We start from the raw sequence: 25,674 nt of genomic DNA, 5'->3' as shown, positions 1-25,674 counted from the left end.
TTCCTCTCTCACCACGGTGGGAACTGGGGGAGTTGACTCTACACTGGCTTTGCTGCATTTTCATTCCTGCCCCCGACATAAAATAGGTAATATCTGGTGTTCTCATGGCTTCGAGGGTGTTCCTGCCCAGGTGTACGTGTGTATTTTTCTGAGCGAGGAGGTTACTCAGCATTCATTAATGGCATTTGATGTGTGTAATTCAAAAACAGGCTTGGAGACGAAGCAGTGCTGTTCTTATATTCGTAAGAATCAGTACACTTATGCCTTACACCGTAGATACTGAGTTCCATAGTATTTATCCATCCATCCCCAAATATTTATTGAGCATTTACTATATGCCAGGCTGCGTTCTAGACACTGTGAATATAGCAGTGAACAAAGACACTTAGCTTCTGCTAACAATTTAACAGGGAGACAGACAACAAACCAAACAGCAAGTAGATATACGATATTATATGAGGTATAAGGAATAAGTAAAGGTAAAATAAAGCAGAGTGAGTAAATCAAATTCCAAGCAAAGTCTGCTGCTTGGAATCTAGCAAAACTGACAGGGGCTCAGCGTTTACGTTTTAAGGTCAGGGAAAATTTGTCTCTCTCCAAAGCGTTTTAGGCCTGTTTTTGGTTTATGGATATGTATATACTTAAGTAATAGATAAAATGTATTTGTTGTTAATGTCAGTGTGAATTTGTTAGAAATGATTTTTAGGTATGTAAGGTTTATAGTGCATATATCATGTTAGGTTCACTCAGTAGGATGGGTTGCAGCTGGCTTTAATTAACACTTTAGTCTCTGAAAAGTGTAAGCTACATCAGTAATTTGGAGGCTAAAGATACTGGTTTTTGTTGTTGTTGTGGCTTGTTTGTTTTTTTAGTTTTATTTTATTTATTTTTTTGAATTTTTGAATTTTATTTATTTCTTTATACAGCAGGTTCTTATTTGTTATCTATTTTAAACACATCAGTGTATACATATCAATCCCAATCGCCCAGTTCATCCACATACACACCCCAAAACTTTCCCCCTTGGTGTCCATATGTTTGTTCTGTACATCTGTGTCTCAATTTCTGCCCCGCAAACCAGTTCTTCTGTACCATTTTTCTAGATTCCACATATATGCGTTATATACGATACTTGTTTTTCTCTTTCTGACTTACTTCACTCTGTATGACAGTCTCTAGATTCACCCACGTCTCTACAAACAACCCAATTTCGTTCCTTTTTATGGTTGAGTAATATTCCATTGTATATAAGTACCACATCTTCTTTATCCATTTGTCTGTCGATGGGCATTTAGGTTGCTTCCATGACCTGGCTATTGTAAATAGTGCTGCAATGAACACTGGGGTGCATGTGTCTTTTTGAATTATGGTTTTCTCTGGTTATATGCCCAGTAGTGGGATTGCTGGGTCATATGGTAATTCTATTTTTAGTTTTTTTAAGGAATCTCCATACCTTTCTCCATAGTGCTGTATCAGTTTACGTTCCCACCAGCAGTGCAACAGGGTTCCCTTTTCTCCACACCCTCTGCAGCATTTGTTGTTTGTAGATTTTCTGATGATGCCCATTCTAACTGGTGTGAGGTGATACCTCATTGTAGTTTTGGTTTGTATTTCTCTAATGATTAGTGATATTGAGCAGCTTTTCATGTGCTTCTTGGACATCTGTTTGTCTTCTTTGGTGAAATGTCAATTTAAGTCTTCTGCCCATCTTTGGATTGGGTTGTTTGCTTTTTCGATATTGAGCTGCATGAGCTGCTTGTATATTTTGGAGATTAATCCTTTGTCCGTTGCTTCATTTGCAAAAATGTTCTAGCATTCTGAGGTTGTCTTTTCATCTTGTTTGTAGTTTCCTTTGCTTTGCAAAAGCGTTTAAGTTTCATTAGGTCCCATTTGTTTGTTTTTGCTTTTATTTCCATTATTCTAGGAGGTGGATCAAAAAAGATCTTGCTACAAAAAAAAAAAAAGATCTTGCTGTGATTTATGTCAAAGAGTGTTCTTCCTGTGTTTTCCCGTAAGAGTTTTATAGTGTCCGGTCTTACCTTTAGGTTTCTAATCCATTTTGAGTTTATTTTTGTGCAAGTGTTCTAATTTCATTCTTTTACATGTAGCTGTCCAGTTTCCCAAGCACCACTTATCAAAGAGACTTTTTTTTCTCCATTGTATGTCCTTGCCTCCTTTGTCATAGATCAGTTGACCATAGGTACGTGGGTTTATCTCTGGGCTTTCTATCCTGTTCCATTGATCAATATTTCTGTTTTGGTGCCAGTACCATATTGTCTTGATTACTGTGGCTTTGTAGTATAGTCTGAAGTCAGGGAGTCTGATTCCTCCAGCTCCGTTTTTTTCACTCAAGACTGCTTTGGCTATTTGGGGTCCTTGTGTCTCCATACAAATTTTAAGATTTTTTGTTCTAGTTCTGTAAAATATGCCATTGGTAATTTGATAGGGGTTGCACTGAATCTGTAGATTGCTTTGGGTAGTGTACTCATTTTCACAGTATTGATTCTTGCAGTCCAAGAACATGGTATATCTCTCCATCTGTTTGTATCATCTTTAATTTCTTTCATCAGTGTCTTACAGTTTTCTGCATACAGGTCTTTTGTTTCCCTAGGTAGGTTTATTCCTAGGTATTTTATTCTTTTTGTTGCAATGGTAAATGGGAGTGTTTCCTTAAATTCTCTTTCAGATTTTTCATCACTAGTGTATAGGAATGCCAGAGATTTCTGTGCATTAATTTTGTATCCTGCAGTTTTACCAAATTCATTGATTAGCTCCAGTAGTTTTCTGGTGGCATCTTTAGGATTCTGTATGTATAGTATCATGTCATCTGCAGACAGTGACAGTTTTACTTCTTCTTTTCCAATTTGTATTCCTTTTATTTCTTTTTCTTCTCTGATTGCTGTGACTAGGACTTCCAACACTATGTTGAATAATAGTGGTGAGCGTGGACATCCTTGTCTTGTTCCTGATCTTAGTGGAAATGGTTTCAGTTTTTCATCATTGGGAATGATGTTTGCTGTGGGTTTGTCATATATGGCCTTTATTATGTTGAGTTAGGTTCCCTCTATACCCACTTTCTAGAGAGCTTTTATCATAAACGGGTGTTGAATTTTGTCAAAAGCTATTTCTGCATCTATTGAGATGATCATACGGTTTTTATTCTTCAGTTTGTTAATATGGTGTATCACATTGATTGATTTGCATATATTGAAGAATCCTTGTATTCCTGAGATATATCCCACTTGATCATAGTGTATGATTCTGTTAATGTGTTGTTGGATTCTGTTTGCTAGTAATTTATTGAGGATTTTTGCATCTATATTCATCAGTGATATTGGTCTGTAATTTTCTTGTGTTGTAGTATCTTTGTCTGGCTTTGGTATCAGGGTGATTGTGGCCTCATAGAATGAGTTTGGGAGTGTTTCTTCCTCTGCAATTTTTTGGAAGAGTTTGAGAAGGATAGGTGTTAGCTCTTCTCTAAATGTTTGATAGAATTCACCTATGAAGTCATCTGGTCCTGGGCTTTTGTTTGTTGGAAGATTTTTAATCACAGTTTCAATTTCATTGCTTGTGATTGGTGTGTTCACATTTTCTATTTCTTCCTGGTTCAGTCTTGGAAGGTTGTGCATTTCTAAGAATTTGTCCATTTCTTCCAGGTTGTCCATTTTATTGGCATACAGTTGCTTGTAGTAGTCTCTTAGGATGCTTTGTATTTATGTGGTGTCTGTTGTAACTTCTCCTTTTTCATTTCTAATTTTACTGATTTGAGCCCTCTCCCTCTTTTTCTTGATGAGTCTTGCTAATGGTTTATCAATTTTGTTTATCTTCTCAAAGAACCAGCTTTTAGTTGTATTCATCTTTGCCATTGTTTTCTTTGATTCTATTTTATTTATTTCTGCTCTGATCTTAATGATTTCTTTCTTTCTGCTAACTTTGGCTTTTGTTTGTTCTTCTTTCTGTAGTTCCTTTAGGTGTAAGGTTAGATTGTTTATTTGAGATTTTTCTTGTTTCTTGAGGTAGGCTTGTATTCCTATAAACTTCCATCTTAGAACTGATTTTGCTGCATCCCATAGGTTTTGGATGGTTGTGTCTTTATTGTCTTTTGTCTCTAGGTATTTTTAAATTTCCTCTTTGATTTCTTCTGTGATCTCTTGGTTATTTAGTAACGTATTGTTTAGCCTCCATGTTTTTGTGTTTTGTACGTTTTTTCCCCTGTAATTGATTTCTAATCTCATCGCGTTGTGGTCAGAAAAGATGCTTGATATGATTTCAGTTTTCTTAAATTTACTGAGGCTTGATTTGTGACCCAAGATGTGATGTATCCTGGAGAGTGTTCCATGCGCACTTGAGAAGAAAGTGTAATCTGTTGTTTTCGGATGGAATGTCCTATAAATATCAATTAAATCTATCTGGTCTATTGTGTCATTTAAAGCTTGTGTTTCCTTATTAATTTTCTGTTTGGATGATCTGTCCATTGGTGTATGTGAGGTGTTAAAGTCCCCCACTATTACTGTGTTACTGTTGATTTCCTCTTTTATGGCTGTTAGCAGTTGCCTTATGTATTGAGGTGCTCCTATGTTGAGTGCATATATATTTATAATTGTTATATCTTCTTCTTGGATTGATCCCTTGATCATTATGTAGTTTCCTTCCTTGTCTTTTGTAACATTATTTTAAAGTCTATTTTATCTGATATGAGTATTGCTACTCTAGCTTTCTTTTGATTTCCATTTGCATGGAATATCTTTTTCCATCCCCTCACTTTCAGTCTGTATGTGTCCCTAGGTCTGAAGTCGGTCTCTTGTAGATAGCATATGTTTGGGTCTTGCTTTTGTATCCATTCAGCGAGCCTGTGTCTTTTGGTTGGAGCATTTAATTCATTTACAGTTAAGGTAATTATTGATATGTATGTTCCTATGACCATTTTCTTAATAGTTTTGGGTTTGTTTTGTAGGTCCTTTTCTTCTCTTGTGTTTCTCGCTTAGAGAAGTTCCTTTGGCATTTTTTGTAGAGCTGTTTTGGTGGTGCTGAATTATCTTAGCTTTTGCTTGTCTGAAAAGCTTTTGATTTCTCTGTCGAATCTGAATGAGATCCTTGCCGGGTAGAGTATCTTGGTTGTAGGTTCTTCCCTTTCATCCCTTTAAATATGTCCTGCCACTCCCTTCTGGCTTGTAGAGTTTCTTCTTAGAAATCAGCTGTTAACCTTATGTGAGTTCCTTTGTATGTTATTTGTCATTTTTCCCTTGCTGCTATCAATAGCTTTTCTGTGTCTTTAATTTTTGCCAATTTGATTACTATGTGTCTCGGTGTGTTTCTCCTTGGGTTTATCCTGTATGGGACTCTCTGCACCTCCCAGACTTGGGTGGCTATTTCCTTTCCCATGTTAGGAAGTTTTTGACTAGTATCACTTCAAGTATTTTCTCGGGTCCTTTCTCTCTCTCTTTTCCTTCTGGGACCCCTATAAATGTGAATGTTGTTGCATTTAATATTGTCCCAGAGGTCTCTTAGGCTGTCTTCATTTCTTTTCATTCTTTTTTCTTTATTCTGTTCTGCAGCAGTGAATTCCACCATTCTGTCTTCCAGGTCACTTATCTGTTCTTCTGCCTCAGTTATTCTGCTATTGATTCTCTCTAGTGTATTTTTTATTTCAGTTATTGTATTGTTCATCTCTTTGTTCTTTAATTCTTCCTGGCCTTTGTTAAACATTTCTTGCATCTTCTCGATCTTGGCCTCCATTCTTTTTCCGAGGTCCTGGATCATCTTCACTATCATTATTCTGAATTCTTTTTCTGGAAGGTTGCCTATCTCCACTTCATTTAATTGTTTTTCTGGAGTTTTATCTTGTTCCTTCATGTGGTACATAGCCCTCTGCCTTTTCATCTTGTCTATTTTTCTGTGAATATGGCTTTTGTTCCACAGGCTGCAGGATTGTAGTTCTTGCTTCTGCTGTCTGTCCTCTAGTGGATGAGGCTATCTCAGAGGCTTGTGCAAGTTTCCTGATGGGAGGGACTGATGGTGGGTAGAGCTGGTTGTTGCTCTGGTGGACAGAGCTCAGTAAAACTTTAATCTGCTTGTCTGCTGATGGGTGGGGCTGGGTTCCCTCCCTGTTGGTTGTTTGGCCCGAGGTGACCCAACACTAGAGCTTACCCGGGCTCTTTGGTGGGGTTAATGGTGGACTCTGGAAGGGCTCATGCCAAGGAGTACTTCCCAGAACTTCTGCTGCCAGTGACCTTGTCCTCACAGTGAGACATAGCCACCCCTCTGCCTCTGCAGGAGACCCTCCATCGCTAGCAGGTAGGTCTGGTTCAGTATCCTGTGGGGTCAGTGCTCCTTCCCTGGGGTCCCGATGCAACACTACCTTGTGTGTGCTCTCCAAGAGTGGAGTCTGTTTCCCCCTGTCCTCTTGGCATCCTATAATCAAATCCCGCTAGCCTTCAAAGTCTGATTCTCTAGGAATTCCTCCTCCCATTGCCAGACCCCCAGGTTGGGAAGCCTGATGTGGGGCTCAGAACCTTCACTCCAGTGGGTGGACTTCTGTGGTATAAGTGTTCTCCAGTTTGTGAGTCACCCACCCAGCAGTTATGGGACTTGATTTTATTGTGATTGCGCCCCTTGTACCATCTCATTGTGGATTCTCCTTTGTTTTTGGATGTGGGGTATCTTTGTTGGTGAGTTCCAGCGTCTTCCTGTTGAGGATTGTTCAGCAGTTAGTTGTGCTTTTGGTGCTCTCACTAGACAGAGTGAGAATATGTCCTTCTACTCCGCCATCTTGAACCAATCCTGGCTTTTAAAAAAATTTTTCATTTTTGACTATACCACGTGGCTTGTGGGATCTTATTTTCCTGACCAGGGATTGAACCTGGGGCCATGGCAGTGAAGAGTCCTAACCATTGGACCGCCAGGGAACTCCCTAAAGTTGCTGTTTAAATCATTAAATCCTTGTTGTATTATGACTGTAGCCGTAGAAGAAGCTTTAGATAAATCTTTGCATGAACTGTACCAATCATGGGGAGGAACAAAGGCCAAAATGTACAGTTTGCCTCCTTCCTGCCTTCATAGACTTTGTGATCAAGTCATTCACCATATACTTCTTTGGTCCTTTATGACTCCAAAGAGTCGTTGGCTAGAGCTTATAATTGGGGTGTGAGCATGTGGGAATTTGTTGAATTCCGACATTTGTCTTAGGTCCTGATTTTGGAGCACGCCAAAGTTGTATCTTAAGGATAGTTGCTGGCATGATTACTGTTGCAGTGTTTTTTGGAATCCAGTTTTCAACCAGAATGAAGAATTTTGAAAAAGCCCAAAGCAGTATTGTACCATCTCAACAAAGATACCCCCCCTGGAGTCCCAATCCTTTTTTTCTCCAAAGTTGTCTTGATTTAAAGCCTTCTTTTCTCAGTTTCAATGTTTGCTTCTATCTCAAGCTACATTTTTTTTTTCCCCTGTAGAATTCTGGCAGCAATTTTGGATCTCTGAAGCTGATGATTTTTTTTTTTTTTTTTTTGTGGGGAGGAGGGAAAGAGCAGTACTGAGGATTTCTGGCTTGAGAAATTGTAGGTCAGGAGTCCCTGTTGAAAATCCCTACTGATCAAGGTGGGAGCTTCAGTTTCTGCAGATGGCTGTTGATGGAACGAGGTGCTAACATCGGGGAAAGGCTTTCCAGGTTCATTTCAGCTCAGATACGTATGAGAGAGACAAGAGCAGAACCATTTCTGGGTTTGGTTGTTTTGGGTGGTTTTTTGGTGTTTTTTTCCCCGGTCTGTCTACTGACTTTCTGGCTGCTCTTGTATGTAGTTTGCTTTCTTGTGTAATGGAGGAGTCTTCCATCTCCAGATTGCTTTGCTTAGCTAGCCTTATTGAATGTGTAAGTAGTTTTGGGGTGACATTATCTGTAATGGTATTTGTTCTGCATTCCCCAGCCCTGTTCTGCAGACAACAGGGAGTAAGGGTGGTTCTTAGTCACTTTCCCTGCACTGTGTCCTGCTGAGCTCTGCCTGGATTCTAGTTCCTGAATCTGGGGTGGTTAAATGAAACTCTCCCTCCTGGAGCGGCTCCCTTCTGAGCCACCAGCTTGTTCTCTTGTAATCACTGATGGTGGCAGTACCGAGACATGTGTTCTTTGGATACTCTCATTAAATGCTGTTATGATTGAATCTTTTGTTTGAGGGAATAAGTCTGAAATCCAGAAGTTGCACCCATGATGGGTTTCTGTTTATAGGCCTGGGTCTGAAGCCACAGATGTGAAACAAACTCTTTGGTCTTTTCAAGGGGAGAAGTTGCTGAAGAAACCCAGAATCAAAGATGAGCCTGATATTTCTGTTGTGAATTCACTAACCACATGTGTTCATTATTTCTCACGTCCCAGTCCTGAGCAGAACCGGCTTTGGGAATGTGAGGAGCAAGCAAAAGCAGCTAAGAAAGGAATGTGGAGTGAGGGGAACGGTTCACATACTCTCCGGGACCTCAAGTATACCATTGAGAACCCAAGGCACTTTGTGGACTCACACCACCAGAAGCCTGTTAATGGTGAGGCTGTCGGGAAAAGACGGATATGACTCAGGGTGATTTCTCTCTATTTGCTCTTGAGCTTCTTGAGGTTAATAAAACCAGTTCTACTTTAGTACCCAAGGGAAATTGTTAAGGGTAAAACAGCACCCTGGTATTTTTGGAAGGGAACTTGAATCCAGTTCATATAGGTTGCATCAGATGTGTTTTGCTGAGGTTAGTCCTTTGTGGCTACAAGCTAATAAATTGCTGGTAATTTTGCACGTGTGAGATCTTCCTGTTTTCTCTAAAAGATGGCTACCTAAATACTGTCCCCCAAACTTTAAGGTAGAAATGTGTATTCTGTATATAGCTAAACACATGTGCGTGTGCCCATGTGTGTGCATGCATGCATACACACACACACACACACATTTTGTATAGATCTTGGTCCTACTTTGAGACCATATTAACTTACAGACTCAGTAAAATAAAATTATTACCAATCCTGAATTGTTATTTTTTTGCCAGGCACTCAGTACACAGATAAGCTTTGTTATCCGTAAGCTAGGCTGCTTAGGTATAAGCCACGAGGTCCCAGAAGGTTCAGAAGACGTAGAAGTTGGTCTGAACCAAATCCCCCAGGAATAGTTTGGGCAGGAGTCTGTTGTGTAAACGCTCGTGATGTGCTGATGCTTCATCACCTCTTGGAGGGAGGCTTTCTTGGGGTTTGGGGGAGAGGAACTGCATTCCGGGCAGTTTGATTGGGCATTGTTTATCCTCGGCGCGACTTTTGCTATGACTCAAGGCGTTTGTTCTGTCATGCAGCTATCATCGAGCACGTGCGGGACGGCAGTGTGGTCAGGGCCCTGCTCCTGCCCGACTACTACCTGGTCACGGTCATGCTGTCAGGGATCAAGGTCAGATCATACATTGGGCTACGGGGTGGTGATAGGGTTTGTGGAAGCGTTCAGTGACAGACTCTTCTACTTGGGGACTTCACATGTACTGTTTCTTTCTTGTATGGGCCGTTAACATTGACTAGAGTACTTTAAACTTTGCAGTTGGACAGTTCTAATTAGATCAAAGAAGACTTTATTTTTTAAGTACTCAGGGTCTGTTTGGAGTGGGCTGTGCTGAGATTGTTGCAACCTAGAGGGGAGGGGATGGGAGGCTCTGAAGTTTGTTGAGTGTGGCTTGTCAATATAAAATACCCATTTTGATTGAAGAAATAATCAGGGATTTAAAGCGAGGCAGTGGTGAATCTCTTCTTAGCAAGGGGTCATTTTCAAGTATTGATATAATTAAGATGATTTTCCCCATGGTAACATGAGTTTTGTTTGCTTTACCAAGAAGTGTGGGATGATGATATTTCTAGTTGCATTTTATCAGTATGCTTTAAAAAGGGTTGGAAGACCTGATCTGAGACCTTTCCAAGCTCAGCTTTGTGGGGTTTGTGCTTTTGGGATGGTTCCCTGTGGCCTGAGCGAGCCCAGCACTCACATTAGGCTGCATCACCCACTCGCCTTACTTTTGCTTTAGTGCCCAACTTTTCGACGGGAAGCAGATGGCAGCGAAACACCAGAACCTTTCGCCGCAGAAGCCAAATTTTTCACGGAGTCTCGACTGCTTCAGAGAGATGTCCAGATCATTCTGGAGAGCTGCCACAACCAGAACATTCTGGGTACCATCCTTCATCCAGTGAGTGTGCCTGTGCAGACTGGGCCACGTGGGGTGTGTGTGTGTGGGGTTCCACTTGGGGTTTGAAGAGCTATAGTTTGCTTTTCTTCTTCCCCTCTGTATTTATGAGCCACTGAAAATCTTGGCAGGATTATCATCTACTGATTTTGAGGCCTTTTCTAGGGAGTTATCAGTTACCTGATAGAATTGGACAAATCTGCAACTTTGTACTTTTAGAAAACTCATCTCAGTTGTTACTGGGTTTATAAGGGGAGGAAGGACTGTAGCACTTATTTTCCCAAGGGCTGGTCCTAAAGCTTGCCAGTAAGAAAGGTGGGAGGTTGCCACATCAGTGAGAAGTGATGAAGCTTGTAGATGGTGAGGTCTGTATGCAGGTCTAGAAGTTAGCTATGTGGGGTTTTGGTAGAACTATGAAGAGGAAACCATTCTATGGAAAAACTGTTCCAGGCCTTATCCAGTTACTGCCTAACTCTGCTTTTGAGTAGGAACTAGGTTCTTTCAGTTCTTGTAGTTCTGACTATTGGGAGTTTTACTCTGTTGTATACTTTGGTAGGTGGGGTATTGTTGGATGGGAAATGACTTTGTTTTTAACACCCAAGTTTAAGTAGATTTTCATTATTGTAACCTCTATCCTATACAGAATAAACTGTTGTTACTCTTTGGCTAAAGAATTCTTCCATGATGGTAGTTGTGGAAGGCTGGGAGGCTTGGTTTGGAATGTGCCAAGGTCATGTCTGTTTCTTCTGGGGTGCTAACTGTCTGCCAGAGCCCTGCCAGATGGCTCTGTGTCACAGTAGAATGTGAATTGTAATTCACTGGGCAAAATGTAACTTAAGTTATCCCTTACTCAGCCTGTTCTTCAGCTTTCCCCTTATGAAAAGGGGAGTAAGTGCTGATCTCAGGGAAGGAAATATAATAGGTATAATCTCTACTGAAGATTAACATCCTCTGCCCACAAGAAGAGCTATTGAAATGTCAATTCCATTCAATGCCACTAACATTTATCCTACCCCTGTTAAGTGAGAGTTACTGTGCTGGGTGTTGTGGGATGTGAAGCCAAGGCTGTTGAAAGGAGTCACAGAGCAGCATCTCCCCTCTTATGGCTGATTTCCTAATGAGAGAAATGGCTCTTCTTCTTTTTTTTTTTTTAAACTGCAAAGTAGATTGTGGCAATGTTAATCATGTCAGAAGTCTAGAGAAATGGATTCTCTTGCAATAGAATCTAATCTATGCCTGCTTTCTCACGTGCCTCGTTTTTCAGAATGGCAACATCACAGAGCTCCTCCTGAAGGAAGGTTTTGCCCGCTGTGTGGATTGGTCGATTGCAGTTTACACACGGGGTGCAGAAAAGCTGAGGGCGGCTGAGAGGTAAGGTCTGTCGGGGAAGCCTTCCAGCCAAGGATCTTGGTAGGGATCTTCAGGGGTAGAAATCTAGGGATCTTCTCTCACCCATCCATGTCAGTGTAAAGGATTAGGGAAATTCCAAAAGAGGCCAGGATCTCAGAGAGGAGTGGCTTACTTATAAGTCTCCAGGTTCTGTCTAATTCAGTGCTATATACGAAGGGCCTAGATTTTTCACTCAGACATTATTCTTCACCTGACTTGCTTTTTTAGTGTTTTCAGTACACTTTTTCTAAGCCCCTCACTTAAATTCCAGGTTTTAGGCATTTGAAATGAAATAAACTTGAAGCTTATTTGAGGACAGTGAAACAGCTTATCAACTACTTCCCGACATAAAGGCTGGAGCCAGGCATATGGTGGAAAGATAGAGCCGGTGGGTCCCCAAACAGAACTATCCAGTGTTGTTGTGAGGCCTAATGCCCTAATTTATCTAACACTATGTTGTAGTTATAAACGCTAATGCAACTGTGAGGTGTTTTTGGCTAGGTGCCTCATGGTTAAAGCAGATGTAGCAATAACTGATTTCCAGGCAAATGATAGCTGGATATTGCCAAGATCAGTGGCTGTTTCAAAGTGTTTCCAGGTATATAGGTGAACTTGATGCTCATGATGGGGCAGATGGAAGAAAATGAAGCCGGTAGATGAATAGAGATGATGTTCTCAAAGTCCCAGCAACTGTCTCTCAGGATACATTTAGGTAGAAGGCCAGGACCACTAGTGACAACATTCTACTCAAGCCTGTGTGGCTTATTTCAGAGTCATAAGACTATAACGGTCTTGATAACTTCACATTTTTGCCTTTGAGGCGCACAGCTAAGAGATGTGCCAAGAACGTGAATTAAAAGACTGTATTTCCCCTTTGTTAGCTCTTTTACAGCTTTCTGTACCTGTAAGCAGAAATACTTGGAATTTTTTATCTGGGCCATTTGATATGGCATGCCTGACAAAGGTAGACTGATTGAAAAAACACAATGATTGTACAAATTTTCTAGTATTTTTATGTTCCACAGTTAAATTCAAAAGATACAATACCCTTATCAAGCACAGCGTTCCAGATACCTTGATTATTTCATGATGCTCAATTTTTTTAATTGTTATTCAGAAAATCCTGTAAGCCTATTATTCTAAATTATCATTTTGGTTGGTAGTTCTTTTTGCATTCTTTAAGTTCCTGCCTCTCTCTGAAGAAAGTGAGTTACAGTGACAGTAGTTTCTGCATGTTTTATAACATCTATAAGAGATTTTTAAGAGTGCTCATCATTAAAAAACAGGTTTAGACCAAGGAATGCAAATCATATTTCAATGATATGATTACTTGCCTATTGTTTTGCATGCTGTGTTATAGACTTGATTGCGTTGTTGGTAAATCTGTATTGAAGTATTTCACATGCTTTACAACTACTACACATGCTGCTTTTAAAAGTTGCAATACTGTTTTCAGAAATACTAGTTTAATAGTCCCTTTTCCCTCCATCCATTTATTTCTAAATAAATACTTTGACAGTTTTTCACTGATATATATATATAATATATGTGTGTGTGTGTGTATATATATATATATATAAAACTTTAAAAAAAATTCTTTGCACATATTCCCTTTCCCTCTCTTAGTCTGACTCAAAAAATGTCTCCTGGGCTTAGTATTCTAAAACATTTCTGCCAGCATGATTATTTACCTTTTGGCAGTGAAATTCTATTGGATTTTTGTCCATTTTTCATAATCATTAGTTGCACTAGAGTGACAATTTTGTTCTTGTGTTCCACGTGGGATTTGGGTTGCTGACAACCTTTTTATAATTCAAATGGAAATTGAGCAGGCCTATGCTTTTTAAAAAATATATTTGTTAGGTGTGTGTGTTTCTCCCTCCCATTTAAGAGAGCAGTTGCTCTGTGTTCGTCATTCCAGCGCCTGGCATTTAGTAATTGCTCAGGAGGTACTTGATAAGCCAAAAGAGCTAATTATTGAGGTGGACTTGTACTGTCCAGACTCAGAAAAGTGGACACCCAGACCTCAGCCCATCAGCCATGGGTGCATCTTGGATAGTTCCAGTTGCTGTACAGTTTTTCTTGTGGCTGTCATGCTTTGTTCAGGTTTGATTGGCCGTTTCTGCTGGGTGCCTTGTCTGTGAGGTAGGGTAGGATTGTGTGCTGTTTGCTCCTGTGGTGGTGGTGGATTCCATTGCCGACCTAGTCCATCTGAGTGATTTGCATCCTTGCTTTGTTGCCAGGTTTGCCAAGGAGCGCAGGCTGAGAATCTGGAGAGACTATGTGGCTCCCACTGCTAATTTGGACCAAAAGGACAAGCAGTTTGTTGCCAAGGTGAGTCACTCTCAGCATCTGGAGATGCATTGTGGACGATGTCAGGCTAGTGATAATACAGAGCTCTGAATAATCAGTCAGGAGCTGAAGCATTTCTATTTTAGGCAAACCACTGCATGGCTTGCATGGATGTATGTGCATGATTGCATGAATGTGTGTATTTATTGTAGTGGACTTAGAAACTATAAGAACTTAAATTTCTTGCCTTGAATTTGTATAACTTCATTAGAAGTTCATGGGTGAAAGTTGTGGACATTGACCCCTTGAAATCTCTCTCATATTCTGGAGGTTCTGTCCATTTAGCAAATGACATTTTCTTAGATTTCTCTTTTCTTTTTTTTGGCCATGCTGCATGGCTTGCAAGATCTTAGTTCCCACCAGGGATTGAACGTGGGCCAATGGCAGTGAAAGCACCGAGTCCTAACCACTGGGATGCCAGGGAACTCCCTCTCTTAGATTTCTTATGCCCAAGTATATATGACTTCAAATTTCTGTCCTTTCTGTTTTGGGACTCTTGTGGATTTGAATTTTTTCTAATGTGATGTGTTTTGTGTTTTTTTAAAATTTTATTTATTTCTTATACAGCAGGTTCTTATTAGTCATCCATTTTATACACATCAGTGTATGCATGTCAGTCCCAATCGCCCAATTCATCACACCCCCACCCCCACCCCCCTGTGGCTTTCCCCCCTTGGTGTCCATACATTTGTTCTCTACATCTGTGTCTCTGTTTCTGCCCTGCAAACCAGGTCATCTGTACCATTTTTCTAGGTTCCACATATATGTATTAATATACAATATTTGTTTTTCTCTTTCTGACTTACTTCACTCTGTATGACAGTCTCTAGATCCATCCACGTCTCTACAAATGACCCAATTTCGTTCCTTTTTCTGGCTGAGTAAATATTCCATTGTATATATGTACCACATCTTCTTTATCCATTCGTCTGTCGATAGGCATTTAGGTTGCTTCCATGACCTGGCTATTGTAAATAGTGCTGCAATGAACACTGGGGTGCATGTGTCTTTTTGCATTATGGTTTTCTCTGGTTATATGCCCAGTAGTGGGATTGCTGGGTCATATGGTAATTCTATTTTTAGTTTTTTAAGGAACCTCCATAGTGGCTGTATCAATTTACATTCCCACCAACAGTGCAGGAGAGTTCCCTTTTCTCCACACCCTCTGCAGCATTTGTTGTTTGTAGATTTTCTGATGATGCCCATTCGAACTGGTGTGAGGTGATGATACCTCATTGTAGTTTTGATTTGCATTTCTCTAATAATTAGTGAAGTGTTCTATTGAGGGCTCTCCACTGATGTGTCCTGGGATGGATTTCTCTGATGCGAACTAGAGCTACTGGATAGATTGTTTGGGTCCAGCAGGAGTGCTGTAAAAGTGTTTTTTCCTTCATTGTGGGGTTTGGTACCTTGAGTGTTGGAACCTGTAGTAGACCTCGCTTTCCCAAAATTGCTAGTGTTTTTAACTTTTTGTTCCTTTTGGCAAGACATAATGGAAGCTTTGTCTTTATGGACTTAAAGTGGTATCCTTGAGCTTGAGAAGTGGCTGTCCTAAAAATGTCTAATAGTGAGTTTAAGATGCCAAGCCACTAGGTGGCACTGTCAGTCTGAAAAATCCTGGAATGCTTTTTCTTAGAATGGTAAAATTTTAACAAGTCTCCGAGGAATTGGTTGAATTTCTTCACTTTCTTTTTTATGATGCCCAAAGTAGTAGGTCACGGAATGTTCAAGCGGCCCCTTCCCTCTTCTGGTAGATGGTCTCTAAGCAGCTGTAAGGTGAAGTATGATGGTGACTTTTAGTGGACATTAGTGGGAGGAGTCCCTGGTTCGATACTCCCTATGCATCTTCCACATCTTGATGAAGAGCAGACTGGACCTCTGCTTCTTTGTGTGAGGACCATACTCGCTTGGAAACTTGGACATGGCTGCTCTGCCTAACTGAAACTTACTTGGTGTGTTTATGTTTCCTATCATCTGTTCTAAAGACTATACTGCACAATGAAAGGATGATCATTCACTCACCAAGGAGGCAGGCCTTCCATTTTTCACCAACATCACTTTGGGCATCTGTGATATTAGTGATGTAGATGACCCTTGGGAGGGTCTCATTATCCTGTACTGTCCCTAGCAGCCCCTCCTCAGTTGAAATTGAGTTTGTAGAGAAACCTAGAAGATTTTGAAGGGTTTTTGGGCCTTGGCTGGTTGGGGGAACTAAGGCATTGCTGAAGAAAAAGTCTTCAGCTAAAGGATTAGACGATTGAGTCAGTGGCTTTGCATTTATCTTGAATATGATTTTATTGATAACTAGAAAAAGGAGAGCTTTAGGACATTTATAGGACATTTCTTCCATTTTCAAAAATCCAGCATCCCAGAATCTATGTTTTGTCTTTTTTGTTTTGTTTTTAAACAGGGTGAGGCATTTTTTTTTTGCTTTTGCTTTTAATTACAATGAAGTTTTATTTGTTACAATGCCAGAGTAGAGGAGATTGCCTCTAAAAGCCAACTGATTAAGGATCCTGTAGTATCCTAAACATAAATTTAGGTCATTTGGATATAGACCTGTTCAGAGAGTAGAGAGAAAAAGGTGTTTATAGGTAGATAAATGGTTTTTGAAACTTACTGAATTTTGGAAATTCTTCAGCATTATTTTTGTTTTTAAAACAGGAAGAAACATAAAAAAGAAGGAAAAACACTCATACTAGATGAAATTACTATGTCACAGTTTTGTTTTTTTTTTTTTTAACAAAGTTGATCATACTTTCAATCTCGGAGGTTGGCAAACTATTGGCCCGTCACTTGTTTTTGTGTGGCCTGTGAGCTAAGAATGAATTTTACGTAGAAAAAAAATTTCTGTGGCACATTGAAATAATATGAAATTCAAATTTCAGTGTCATGAGTAAGTTGGCACATAGCCATGTCTGTTCGTTTACATATTGTCTAGAGCTGTTTTTGTGATACGGTGGCAGAGGTGAGTGGTTGTAAGAGAGACCATATGGCCTGCAAAGCCTAAAATATTTGCTATCTGGCCCTTTACCGAAAAAGTCTGCTGACCCTTGATCTATACCAGTCCTACTCAGAGTACCTTGATATGATATAAGGAGCTTGAGCCAGACTGTAAACCAAGGCATTGCTGCTTTCATCAAGAAAATCTTGCTACAGAAAAAATGTCAGCAATGTTCTCAGTGATGTAGTTGATTTATGTTCTGCTACAAGCACCTTATCTCATTGTAGACTGGCAACCACTTTTGAATAGTCCTGACTTGTATCTTTTGTATATAATTTTTAAGTTTGTAAGTTTTTATTTTTAACACGTAAACATTTTTTAAAGAACTCTAGGGTCTTCTTAAGAAATGTACTGTCTGGGGGCTTCCCTGGTGGTGCAGTGGTTAAGAATCCGCCTGCCAATGCAGGGGACATGGGTTTGATCCCTGGCCTGGGAAGATCCCACATGCCGTGGTGCACATAAGCCCGTGCGCCACAACTACTGAGCCTGTGCTCTAGAGCACGCCAGCCACAGCTACTGAACCCACGTGCCACAACTACTGAAGTCTGCGCTCCTAGAGCCCGTGCACTGCAACGAAGAGCAGCCTCGGCTCGCAGCAACTGGAGAAAGCCTGCGCGCAGCAGCGAAGACACAGTGCAGCCAAAAATAAATAAATAAATAAATAAATGAAATTTTAAAAAAAGAGTGGTGACCTCCCGAAAAAACACTGCAAGGGCTGAGTCACTTAAAAAAAAAAAAAGAAATGTACTGTTTCCCTCTCCCTTGAGGCAGCCATTTATGTAAACATTTTTTATTTTATTTTTTATTTTGCGGTATGCGGGCCTCTCACTGTTGTGGCCTCTCCCGTTGCGGAGCACAGGCTCCGGACGCACAGGCTCTGGACGCACAGGCTCTGGACGCACAGGCTCAGCTGCCATGGCTCACGGGCCCAGCCGCTCCACGGCATGTGGGATCTTCCTGGACCGGGGCATGAACCCGTGTCCCCTGCATCGGCAGGCGGACTCTCAACCACTGCGCCACCAGGGAAGCCCTATGTAAACACTTTTAAAGAACTCTATTGTCTGCTTAAGATATGTACTGTCTGTTTCCCTCTCCCTTGAGGCAGCCATTTTCAACTCTTTGCTAATCCATGTCTTGGAATAAAATGTTACATTGCTCGCTCTTGATTTTTCAGGCATAACCCCTTTTCCTTCACACCATGGAAGGTGAAGATTTAGTTTTTTTCACACATGGTTGTGCATGTACTTTTCTCGATGCCTTTTTTTTTTTAAATCACAGAATTTTTAAAAAAAATAACTAATTAATTAATGGCTGTGTTGGGTCTTCGTTTCTGTGCGAGGGCTTTCTCTAGTTGTGGCAAGCAGGGGCCACTCTTCGTCGCAGTGCGTGGGCCTCTCTTGCGGAGCACAGGCTCCAGACGTGCAGGCTCAGTAATTGTGGCTCACGGGCCCAGTTGCTCCGTGGCATGTGGGATCTTCCCAGACCAGGGCTCGAACCCATGTTCCCTGCATTGGCAGGCAGATTCTCAACCACTGCGCCACCAGGGAAGCCCTCTCCATGCCGTCTAATAGGACTATATCATAATTCTGGCTCAATTAATATTCAGTGTTTACTTTGTAAATGCTAATCACTTCTGAGCCATATAGCATATTATGAATACTTTTCATTTCCTGCATGATTTTTTGTTTTCCCTGGAGGTAATAATTATTTTAAAATTTCTGTATATATCTTTCTCATACTTATTAATTCAATCCCCACATTCTGGCTGTCTAAATCTCTTGTCAAGGTATTGATTCAGTCTGTTATCCTTTATCTTTTTCAATACTGCTTTCCAGGAGCCTTGTAACCTGTACCAGTCTGGATTAGTTCTTTTTTTTTCTTTTATAAAGCTGTTATCTTTTGATTTCTTTACCATTATCCTGAGTTTTTCTTTGCCTCACTCCTGGATTGGCACTATGCTGGATCTTTTGGCTTCTTTATGATTTACTGCTTTATTTCTGTGGCACACATTCTGTAGCTTCTTGGGAAAAGAGTGCTTGATAGGTAAATTTTTTGAGACCTTTCATATCTATTCTTTTATTACACGTGATAGTTTAGGTGGGTATAGAATTTTATGTTAGAAGTTATTTTCTTTTAGAATTATGAAGGCATTGCTCCACTGTCATTTATCTATTGGATATTTTTTTTCATGTATTTTAGTGGTCTGATCTCTCATCCTTATGATATATTTTTTATTTCTGTAAGTTTTTAGCAAATTCTTCTTTATTCTGAAATTTCACAATGATGCTCTTTGTTTATCCATGCGTGAGCACGGTGGTTTAATTTTTAGTCCTTTATGTCTGGGAATTTCAACTATTTTGTTGTTGATTTCCATCTAGTTTATTTGCTCTCTGTTTTTCTAGAATTCCTGTTTGGATGTTTGACTTCATGGACTAGTCTTCTAATTTTTTCTTAATATTTTCCATCTTTTTGTCTTGTCTTTCTAGATATCTTCATATTTGTCTCTCATCTCTTCTATTAGATATTTCATTTATGGTGCTCTATTTTAATTTCTAAGAGCTTTCTTTGTTCTCTGAATGTTTGTCTTATACTGTTTACTCACTTTTTTTTTTTTTTTTTTTGTGGTACGCGGGCCTCTCACTGTTGTGGCCTCTCCTGTTGTGGATCACAGGCTCTGGACGTGCAGGCTCAGTGGCCATGGCTCACGGGCCCAGCCGCTCCGCGGCATCTTCCCAGACCGGGGCACGAACCCGTATCCCCTGTATTGGCAGGCAGACTCTCAACCACTGCGCCACCAGGGAAGCCCTCTTATACTGTTAAAAAAAATAACATGTAATACTTATTTCAGAGATGAATATCATCTGTTAGGTTTTTGAGGAATTAATAAGAATTTTTTGAAGATTTTTTTCTCCCTGCATAGTCTTTGTCTAAGTTGTTTTTAATTCTCTTTGGTTATTTTGATCCCTTATTTTCCATATTAGAGGCTTTCCTCAGATATGAGGTGATCCTTGGTTGTCTCTCTCAAAGAATTAGGTATTCAACCCTGGCTTAGGAGCAATGAACTCTTATGTATGGGATTTAGGGTATACATCTTGAAATCCAGGTGCTTCTTACATAGATTTTAAATGAGTCCTAGTTTTGGGCCTTATTTTCATCCCCCTTTGAGATTCCTGATTTGATAGTTTCTTACTCTTGGGTAGGGGAAGTCTGCAGTATAAATCAGAAAGGCTATTTTCTTTTCTCACCACTAGCTCAGGATTTAGCTTTTGTGAGTCTGTGGAGTCAGTTACCACTCATCCCTGTGCTTTCCAGCTTCCAAGTTTTGTTGCTATATTCTTCTCTCCCATTATCTTTGTCCTTTTGGGCTTTTGGCAAACAACAAAACAAAACAAAATAAAAAACAACCCCCCCCCCCCCCAAACCCTTTATTTTTGTGTAGAGGTATTTAGGGAGAGTAACAAAATAAATATTTGAACTTGCTTTATTGTTCATAGTGTTCCATTATAAGGCTGCATCATAATTTATTTAACTAGTCCCCAGTAAATTATTATGTAGTTTATCACTTTTCCATTTTTTAGAAAATGGAATAAATCTCTATGTAAATGGCAGTTATTTCCTTAGGAGTATTTTGGAGAATATTTGCCAAATAGCTCCCCAGGAATGGTAACTAGTGTATATCCCACATGTGTTCGTTCATTTTCTAATATGTTGTAGAGCAGAGCTTGACCAACTTTTTCTTAAAGGACTATATAGTAAATTTTTTAGGCTTTCTGGGTCATATAGTCTGGGTCATATAGTCTCTTTGCAACTACTCAATTCTGCCACTGTAGCAAGAAAACAGCTGTGGGTAATATGTAAATGACGGGCGTGGCTGTGTTCCACGAAAACTATTTACAAGAGTAAGTGGTGGGCCCTTGGCCACAGTTTACCAAACCCTGTTGTAGAACATGGGATATCAGCATTAAATGTAAAAGGGAAAATGATATGTATTTATTTTCACAAGCTAGAATCCAGCTGCAGTTTTGTAGTCATTTTGCCTAATTTAAAACATTTGTTAATGACAAACTACTCTTTCAAGGAAACTTAAAAGATCCTAAGCACGTGCCTTGGGCCTTCCCTAACATAGTCTGACAGTCCTGCAAGTTCTCACTGAAGGATTCTGCTCTGAGCCTGATGTGACCCTAAGGCCTGAACAAATAGAGTGACTGCTGAAGAGAGGACCGCTGTCTCCCAGGAATTAATTGTACAGGGAACAGCTAAATAGCCTGCAAAGCCTGCTAAAGGTGACCTGTGAACTCTTTAACCAGGTGCCTCTGGGACCCTCTGGGTGACTTCTGGAACTGATGCAAAGCTGTAGGTTGGAATGTTGGCCGAGAGTCTCACTTCTGAGAAATTTGAAACTCAACAAAGTTGAGTCTGGATACATGTGGCACTGGAAGACTGGTTTCCATTCTCTGCTTAAGCAGCTTCTCTTCTTAAGGAAGGAAATGCTAGGGAGGGCTATCCTTGTCTTTCCAGGTTAGCAGAGAGGCGTGTTCACTTCACAGCGATTAGCTGAGCCTACTTGAGACTTTTGTGCCTGTCGTGGCTTGCCAGTTTCCTGCCTACCTTCCCTGTGGCGTTTTAGCTGATCTGTGCTGTTGGTAGCCATATGGTCCCTTGAGCACGTGGCTTGGCTTCCCTGTCCCTGCTGCTGGATGCTTGGGCCTTGCAGATTTCACAGACCTGAATAACACTTGGGGGTGGGGAGAGGGGGTGGAGTCTTTCACTTCCCAGCCTGGTAAGATAGAGGCCGCTAGCTTGGTTCCCTGTACCAACTGATTGCTTAACCAACAGAGCCCCAAACTAGGTGCTTTGAGAAGATGCAAAAGAATGAGAAGCGGTTCCCGTTCTCAAGGAGCTTATTACCCTTTTGGGCTTCGTCTGGGAGATAACCCTAAGTAGTTAACTGTGTGATATTGTTGGCCATGTCCAGTTTTGGAGGACAGGTTATAAGCTATACATGGATGCAGTGGATTCTAGTACTTATTTGGTTTGGCCCTGATGATTTTTTGCTGTGCAAAAATGTCATAGCTTTGAATGGAGTTCAGTATCATGTCTCTCTGAGATGGTTTTTAAGCAAGGATATTTAGTATTTTTGGCTAGACTTTTATATTCCTATTTGGTAACGTGGAGAGAACAAAAAAATACTAGCTACTTCCTTGACCTTGTGTCATAATGGCGTTCAGATGAAAAGGAAGTTCTGGGGATGGTCTGGCTAGGAAGGTGGCCCCTCCTATACCAAAAAGAGGTCAAGACTTGGTTTGTAGCCTAAGTTAGCAAACTAATTTGCTGATAAGAAAATGATTGAATTAGGAAAGACTTGTAAACATTTACCTAGCTTTTTAAATTGAGACTTTAATTTTAGAAGAGTTTTAGATTTACAGAAAAATCAACAGATACTCCGGAGTTCCCACATTAACCCCTTTCACCACTCCCCACCAGCTTCCCTTATTATTATTTGACATGATTATGGCACATCAATTGTAAGTAGTGTATCAGCATTGATACTTTATTATCAATTGAAGTTACTTTCCCTCTAATGTCTGTTTTCTGTTGCAGAATCTCATCCTCAATAGCACGCTAAATTTAGTTGTCATATCTTGTTAAGCTCCTCTTGGATTTGATGGTTTCTCAGATTTTTTTTGCTTTTGATGACCTTGACAGTTGTGAGGAGTATGGGTCGGGTATTTTGTCGGCTGCCCCTCTATGGGAATTTGTCTGATGCTTGGCTTCCTTTTAAGTACCTCTTACGGTGTCCAGTTTGTTGGCTTGCGCTTAGGTGCCTAGGGGTATTTGCATCAGAAAGTGGCACTCTGTATTGTGTGAGGACAAAGGGTGGCAGCTGTGCTGTTCTGGGGGCTGGGGAAGGGACCTGTGCAGTGAGCCTCAGCCATTGCTGTAGCAGGGTGGGGAGCTCCTTGTTTCCCCCACTTTGGTTTTGTTTCACTAGCGTTACCAGGATTAGCTTGGGGAGAACAGACATAGCAGACAACCTGGAGAGCAGGAGAAACAGCCGGATGTCCTGAGGTTAGGGAGTAGAAAGGTGTTCGGTGTCCCATTTCCAGTGGCCCCAGCGAGGGTGCTCGCTGGTGGTGCCTGAAGGAGCCCTGTTTGGGCTGACATTCCTTTTCTTCATATCTGGTACTGATAACTTAGGCAGCTTTGGGAGGACTGGTGGTTGTGTCTGGGGCCTCTTCTGAGGGTCTGTAGCTCAGGAGGCTGTTGTCGACTCTTTATGTTCGTTGCATGGATGCCACAGGGTTTTTAGAAGCTGGGCAGCAGCAGCCCATTGCATCCAGAGCGCAGCACTGTGGATGGGCGCCGTGTGTGTGTGTGTGTGTGTGTGTGTGTGTGTGTGTGTGTGTGTGTGTGTGTGTGTGTGTGTGTGTCAGAAATATTACTGTTATAAATGTGGTCTGTGATGTGATGGTGCTGACGACCAGGCTTTGGATACTAATCTGCTCTGCATTTTACTTATTGCACAGTGTGTGACTGTAACTACCGTTTTATTGTTTCTTCCATGTCTCTGCCCAGGAGCTGCTTGTTCTCCGGACAGTAATGACACAATTTACAGAGGAATAAAACACCATAAACCACACTTACACACACACACACACACACACACACACACAGACACGCACACTCACACCCCTTCAGAAGGGCAGACCTCGTTTAGCTGGCAGCGTCAGAGTGTACAGTTCCTGAAGAGGAGGTTGCTAATCAGGGAGATGCCGAGCAGAGTCTGCTGCTGAGGCCTGAAATTTACAGCTCCAAGAAGCCGTTTGCTGCTGCTGCGGCTGCTAACGCATCATAAGGGGTGACGAATACCAGTAACTTGTCACCGGGGTATGCTTAGATCTTCACATTCTGTAATCAGGGGTTAAGGTGTGAGCACTGTGATACTTTCCCTGGTTGTATTTCTCTCTGAGCATGACTAGGGAGTAGAGAATGTCTAGATATTTCTCATGTCTTGATTATAGGAAGCTTCCCTATGTTTTTGGCAATTGACAATTTAATAGGAGTTAGTTTTGCAGTGAGAGGAATGTGTAGCTTGGTCCATCATTGAGATTTAGGAAATACCGTGATGTGCGTGCACTAGAGATGCCTGATGATTACTGTATCTGTTGGGCAGTGGTCCTGTACTTCTGAGGGAGGAGCAGTATTGATTTGCTGTATGAGCTGTTGTGCTTGCTATGGCTTTGTGGACTTTTTGGTTTGAAGGTGGGATAGCAGTATAGCACGTATCATGGATACCTCGTGGCCCCCCTCCCCTACCCCCATGTGCTGTAATCCGTGTCATACAAATGTGGGATTTTTGAAGCATAGGGAAATCATTAGCTGAGGTCTTTTTCTTTTGGTCAGTTGGCCAAGCCACTGCTGCTGTCTTCAGGGAGTGAGAGGGAGATTCCATTATGATGGGCATTTTTACTTGGCATTAATGTGTCTAGGTGATAATGGGAACAAGATGTACTTTTTTTTTTTTTTTTTTGCAGTTACTGAGTCTGTGTTCTCGGTTATACCTTCTTGGCTGTTTTTAAGTTCTACACTTAAAATGATTGGGCCTGGTATAAGGGGCTCTTTGATTTGGAGGGTCCTATCCACTTTGGCACCACTCATACCTAGGTAATCATTCCTGACCTTGACTTGGTCCTCTTGTGACCACACATCATGCTTTTGATTACCCTTGAACTTCACTAAGGTTTTCTCGTCAGGTGAGTTTTGGATTCTGGCTGTCTGAGTTTTAGCATTAGCCTTTATGTGACTCTCAGATCTATGAAAAAGTTTATAGCTTATAGCAGAATGGCTGTGGTGATTTGAGCCTGTTTTTTTTTTTTTTTTTCCTGCATTCAGGTTTGCAAGTTAATCTTAGACATAGCTGAAAATTAAAAATAATTACCCCCTCTCCTAATCTACACAGCTCTTTCTCAGACTCTTTACTACTCTTTTGGCCCTGGCCTGTTTTTCTCTACACTGCTTCCATTACTTACCGTATTAAAACCCCAGGATGTCTTCCCATCCATGAGCGGTAGTCAGCCATCCATGGACTTATAGCTTGATTCCAGCTGTCATCTTTCTTTTTTCATTCATTCTGTTTGATGGCGCTTTCCTCCTGCTATTTCCTGTCATGTATAATTTCTCAGTTGGTTTTGCTTTTTGCTCCTTCTTCAGATTGTCCCTTAAATTACTCTTTACTCTTTTTGTGTGTGTGGTTGGCTGGTTCTCTGGAAAAGGTAGAGACTAGCCACTTTCGCAGGAGTCTGCAAATAAATGGGTATATTCTGTTGTAAAAGGTTGTGAGCCTTCCAGGGCATAGTTAGTGAAGGCTCTTTTAGGATACTTAACCAGTGTGATACCCACCACAGCAAAGGAGAGGCCAGCTCCTTTTGTTTCACATACAAAAGAGGAAGGGAATTTTGCAAGTCTACACTCACGGTGCAGCTGACCCAGTAGTTTGTTCAGCTACCTGTTTGCTCCTGATGGGGTCTGATTGAAGCCTAGGAGAGTTAGTTTTGGTTCTGCAGACGGTGACTGTGTTTTGTAGTCAATAGCTGCCTCAAAGCAACGTGTTACTTGCAAAAAAATCCAAACAGCCTTGTAACAACAGGTTCTGAATATAATTGGGTGAATTGTAGACTGCTGGCTGAATTATGAGGTCTAATTACAACCCTGATGTGGTGCTAGTCTGGTTTCAATGGAATTTTATT

At 40.9% G+C, this 25,674-nt stretch overlaps 1 protein-coding gene across 1 annotated transcript in view; it reads left to right on the top strand.

Moving 5' to 3' along the window:
- The window catches only part of SND1 (staphylococcal nuclease and tudor domain containing 1), a 424,132-nt gene that overhangs the window by 47,858 nt on the left and 350,600 nt on the right, over nucleotides 1-25,674 (top strand). Inside the window, exons 5-9 of the mRNA XM_059074202.2 lie at nucleotides 8,366-8,526; nucleotides 9,313-9,404; nucleotides 10,027-10,185; nucleotides 11,447-11,553; nucleotides 13,815-13,905. Of these exons, the coding sequence (XP_058930185.1) occupies nucleotides 8,366-8,526; nucleotides 9,313-9,404; nucleotides 10,027-10,185; nucleotides 11,447-11,553; nucleotides 13,815-13,905 (610 nt within the window). The remainder of the gene's footprint in view (nucleotides 1-8,365; nucleotides 8,527-9,312; nucleotides 9,405-10,026; nucleotides 10,186-11,446; nucleotides 11,554-13,814; nucleotides 13,906-25,674) is intronic.

The sequence above is a fragment of the Kogia breviceps genome, chromosome 9 (genome assembly GCF_026419965.1).
Source record: "Kogia breviceps isolate mKogBre1 chromosome 9, mKogBre1 haplotype 1, whole genome shotgun sequence".
Classification (NCBI taxonomy): domain Eukaryota; kingdom Metazoa; phylum Chordata; class Mammalia; order Artiodactyla; family Physeteridae; genus Kogia; species Kogia breviceps.
The sequence above is the reverse complement of the archived record's forward strand: the minus strand, read 5'-3'. Positions and strand labels throughout refer to the sequence as shown.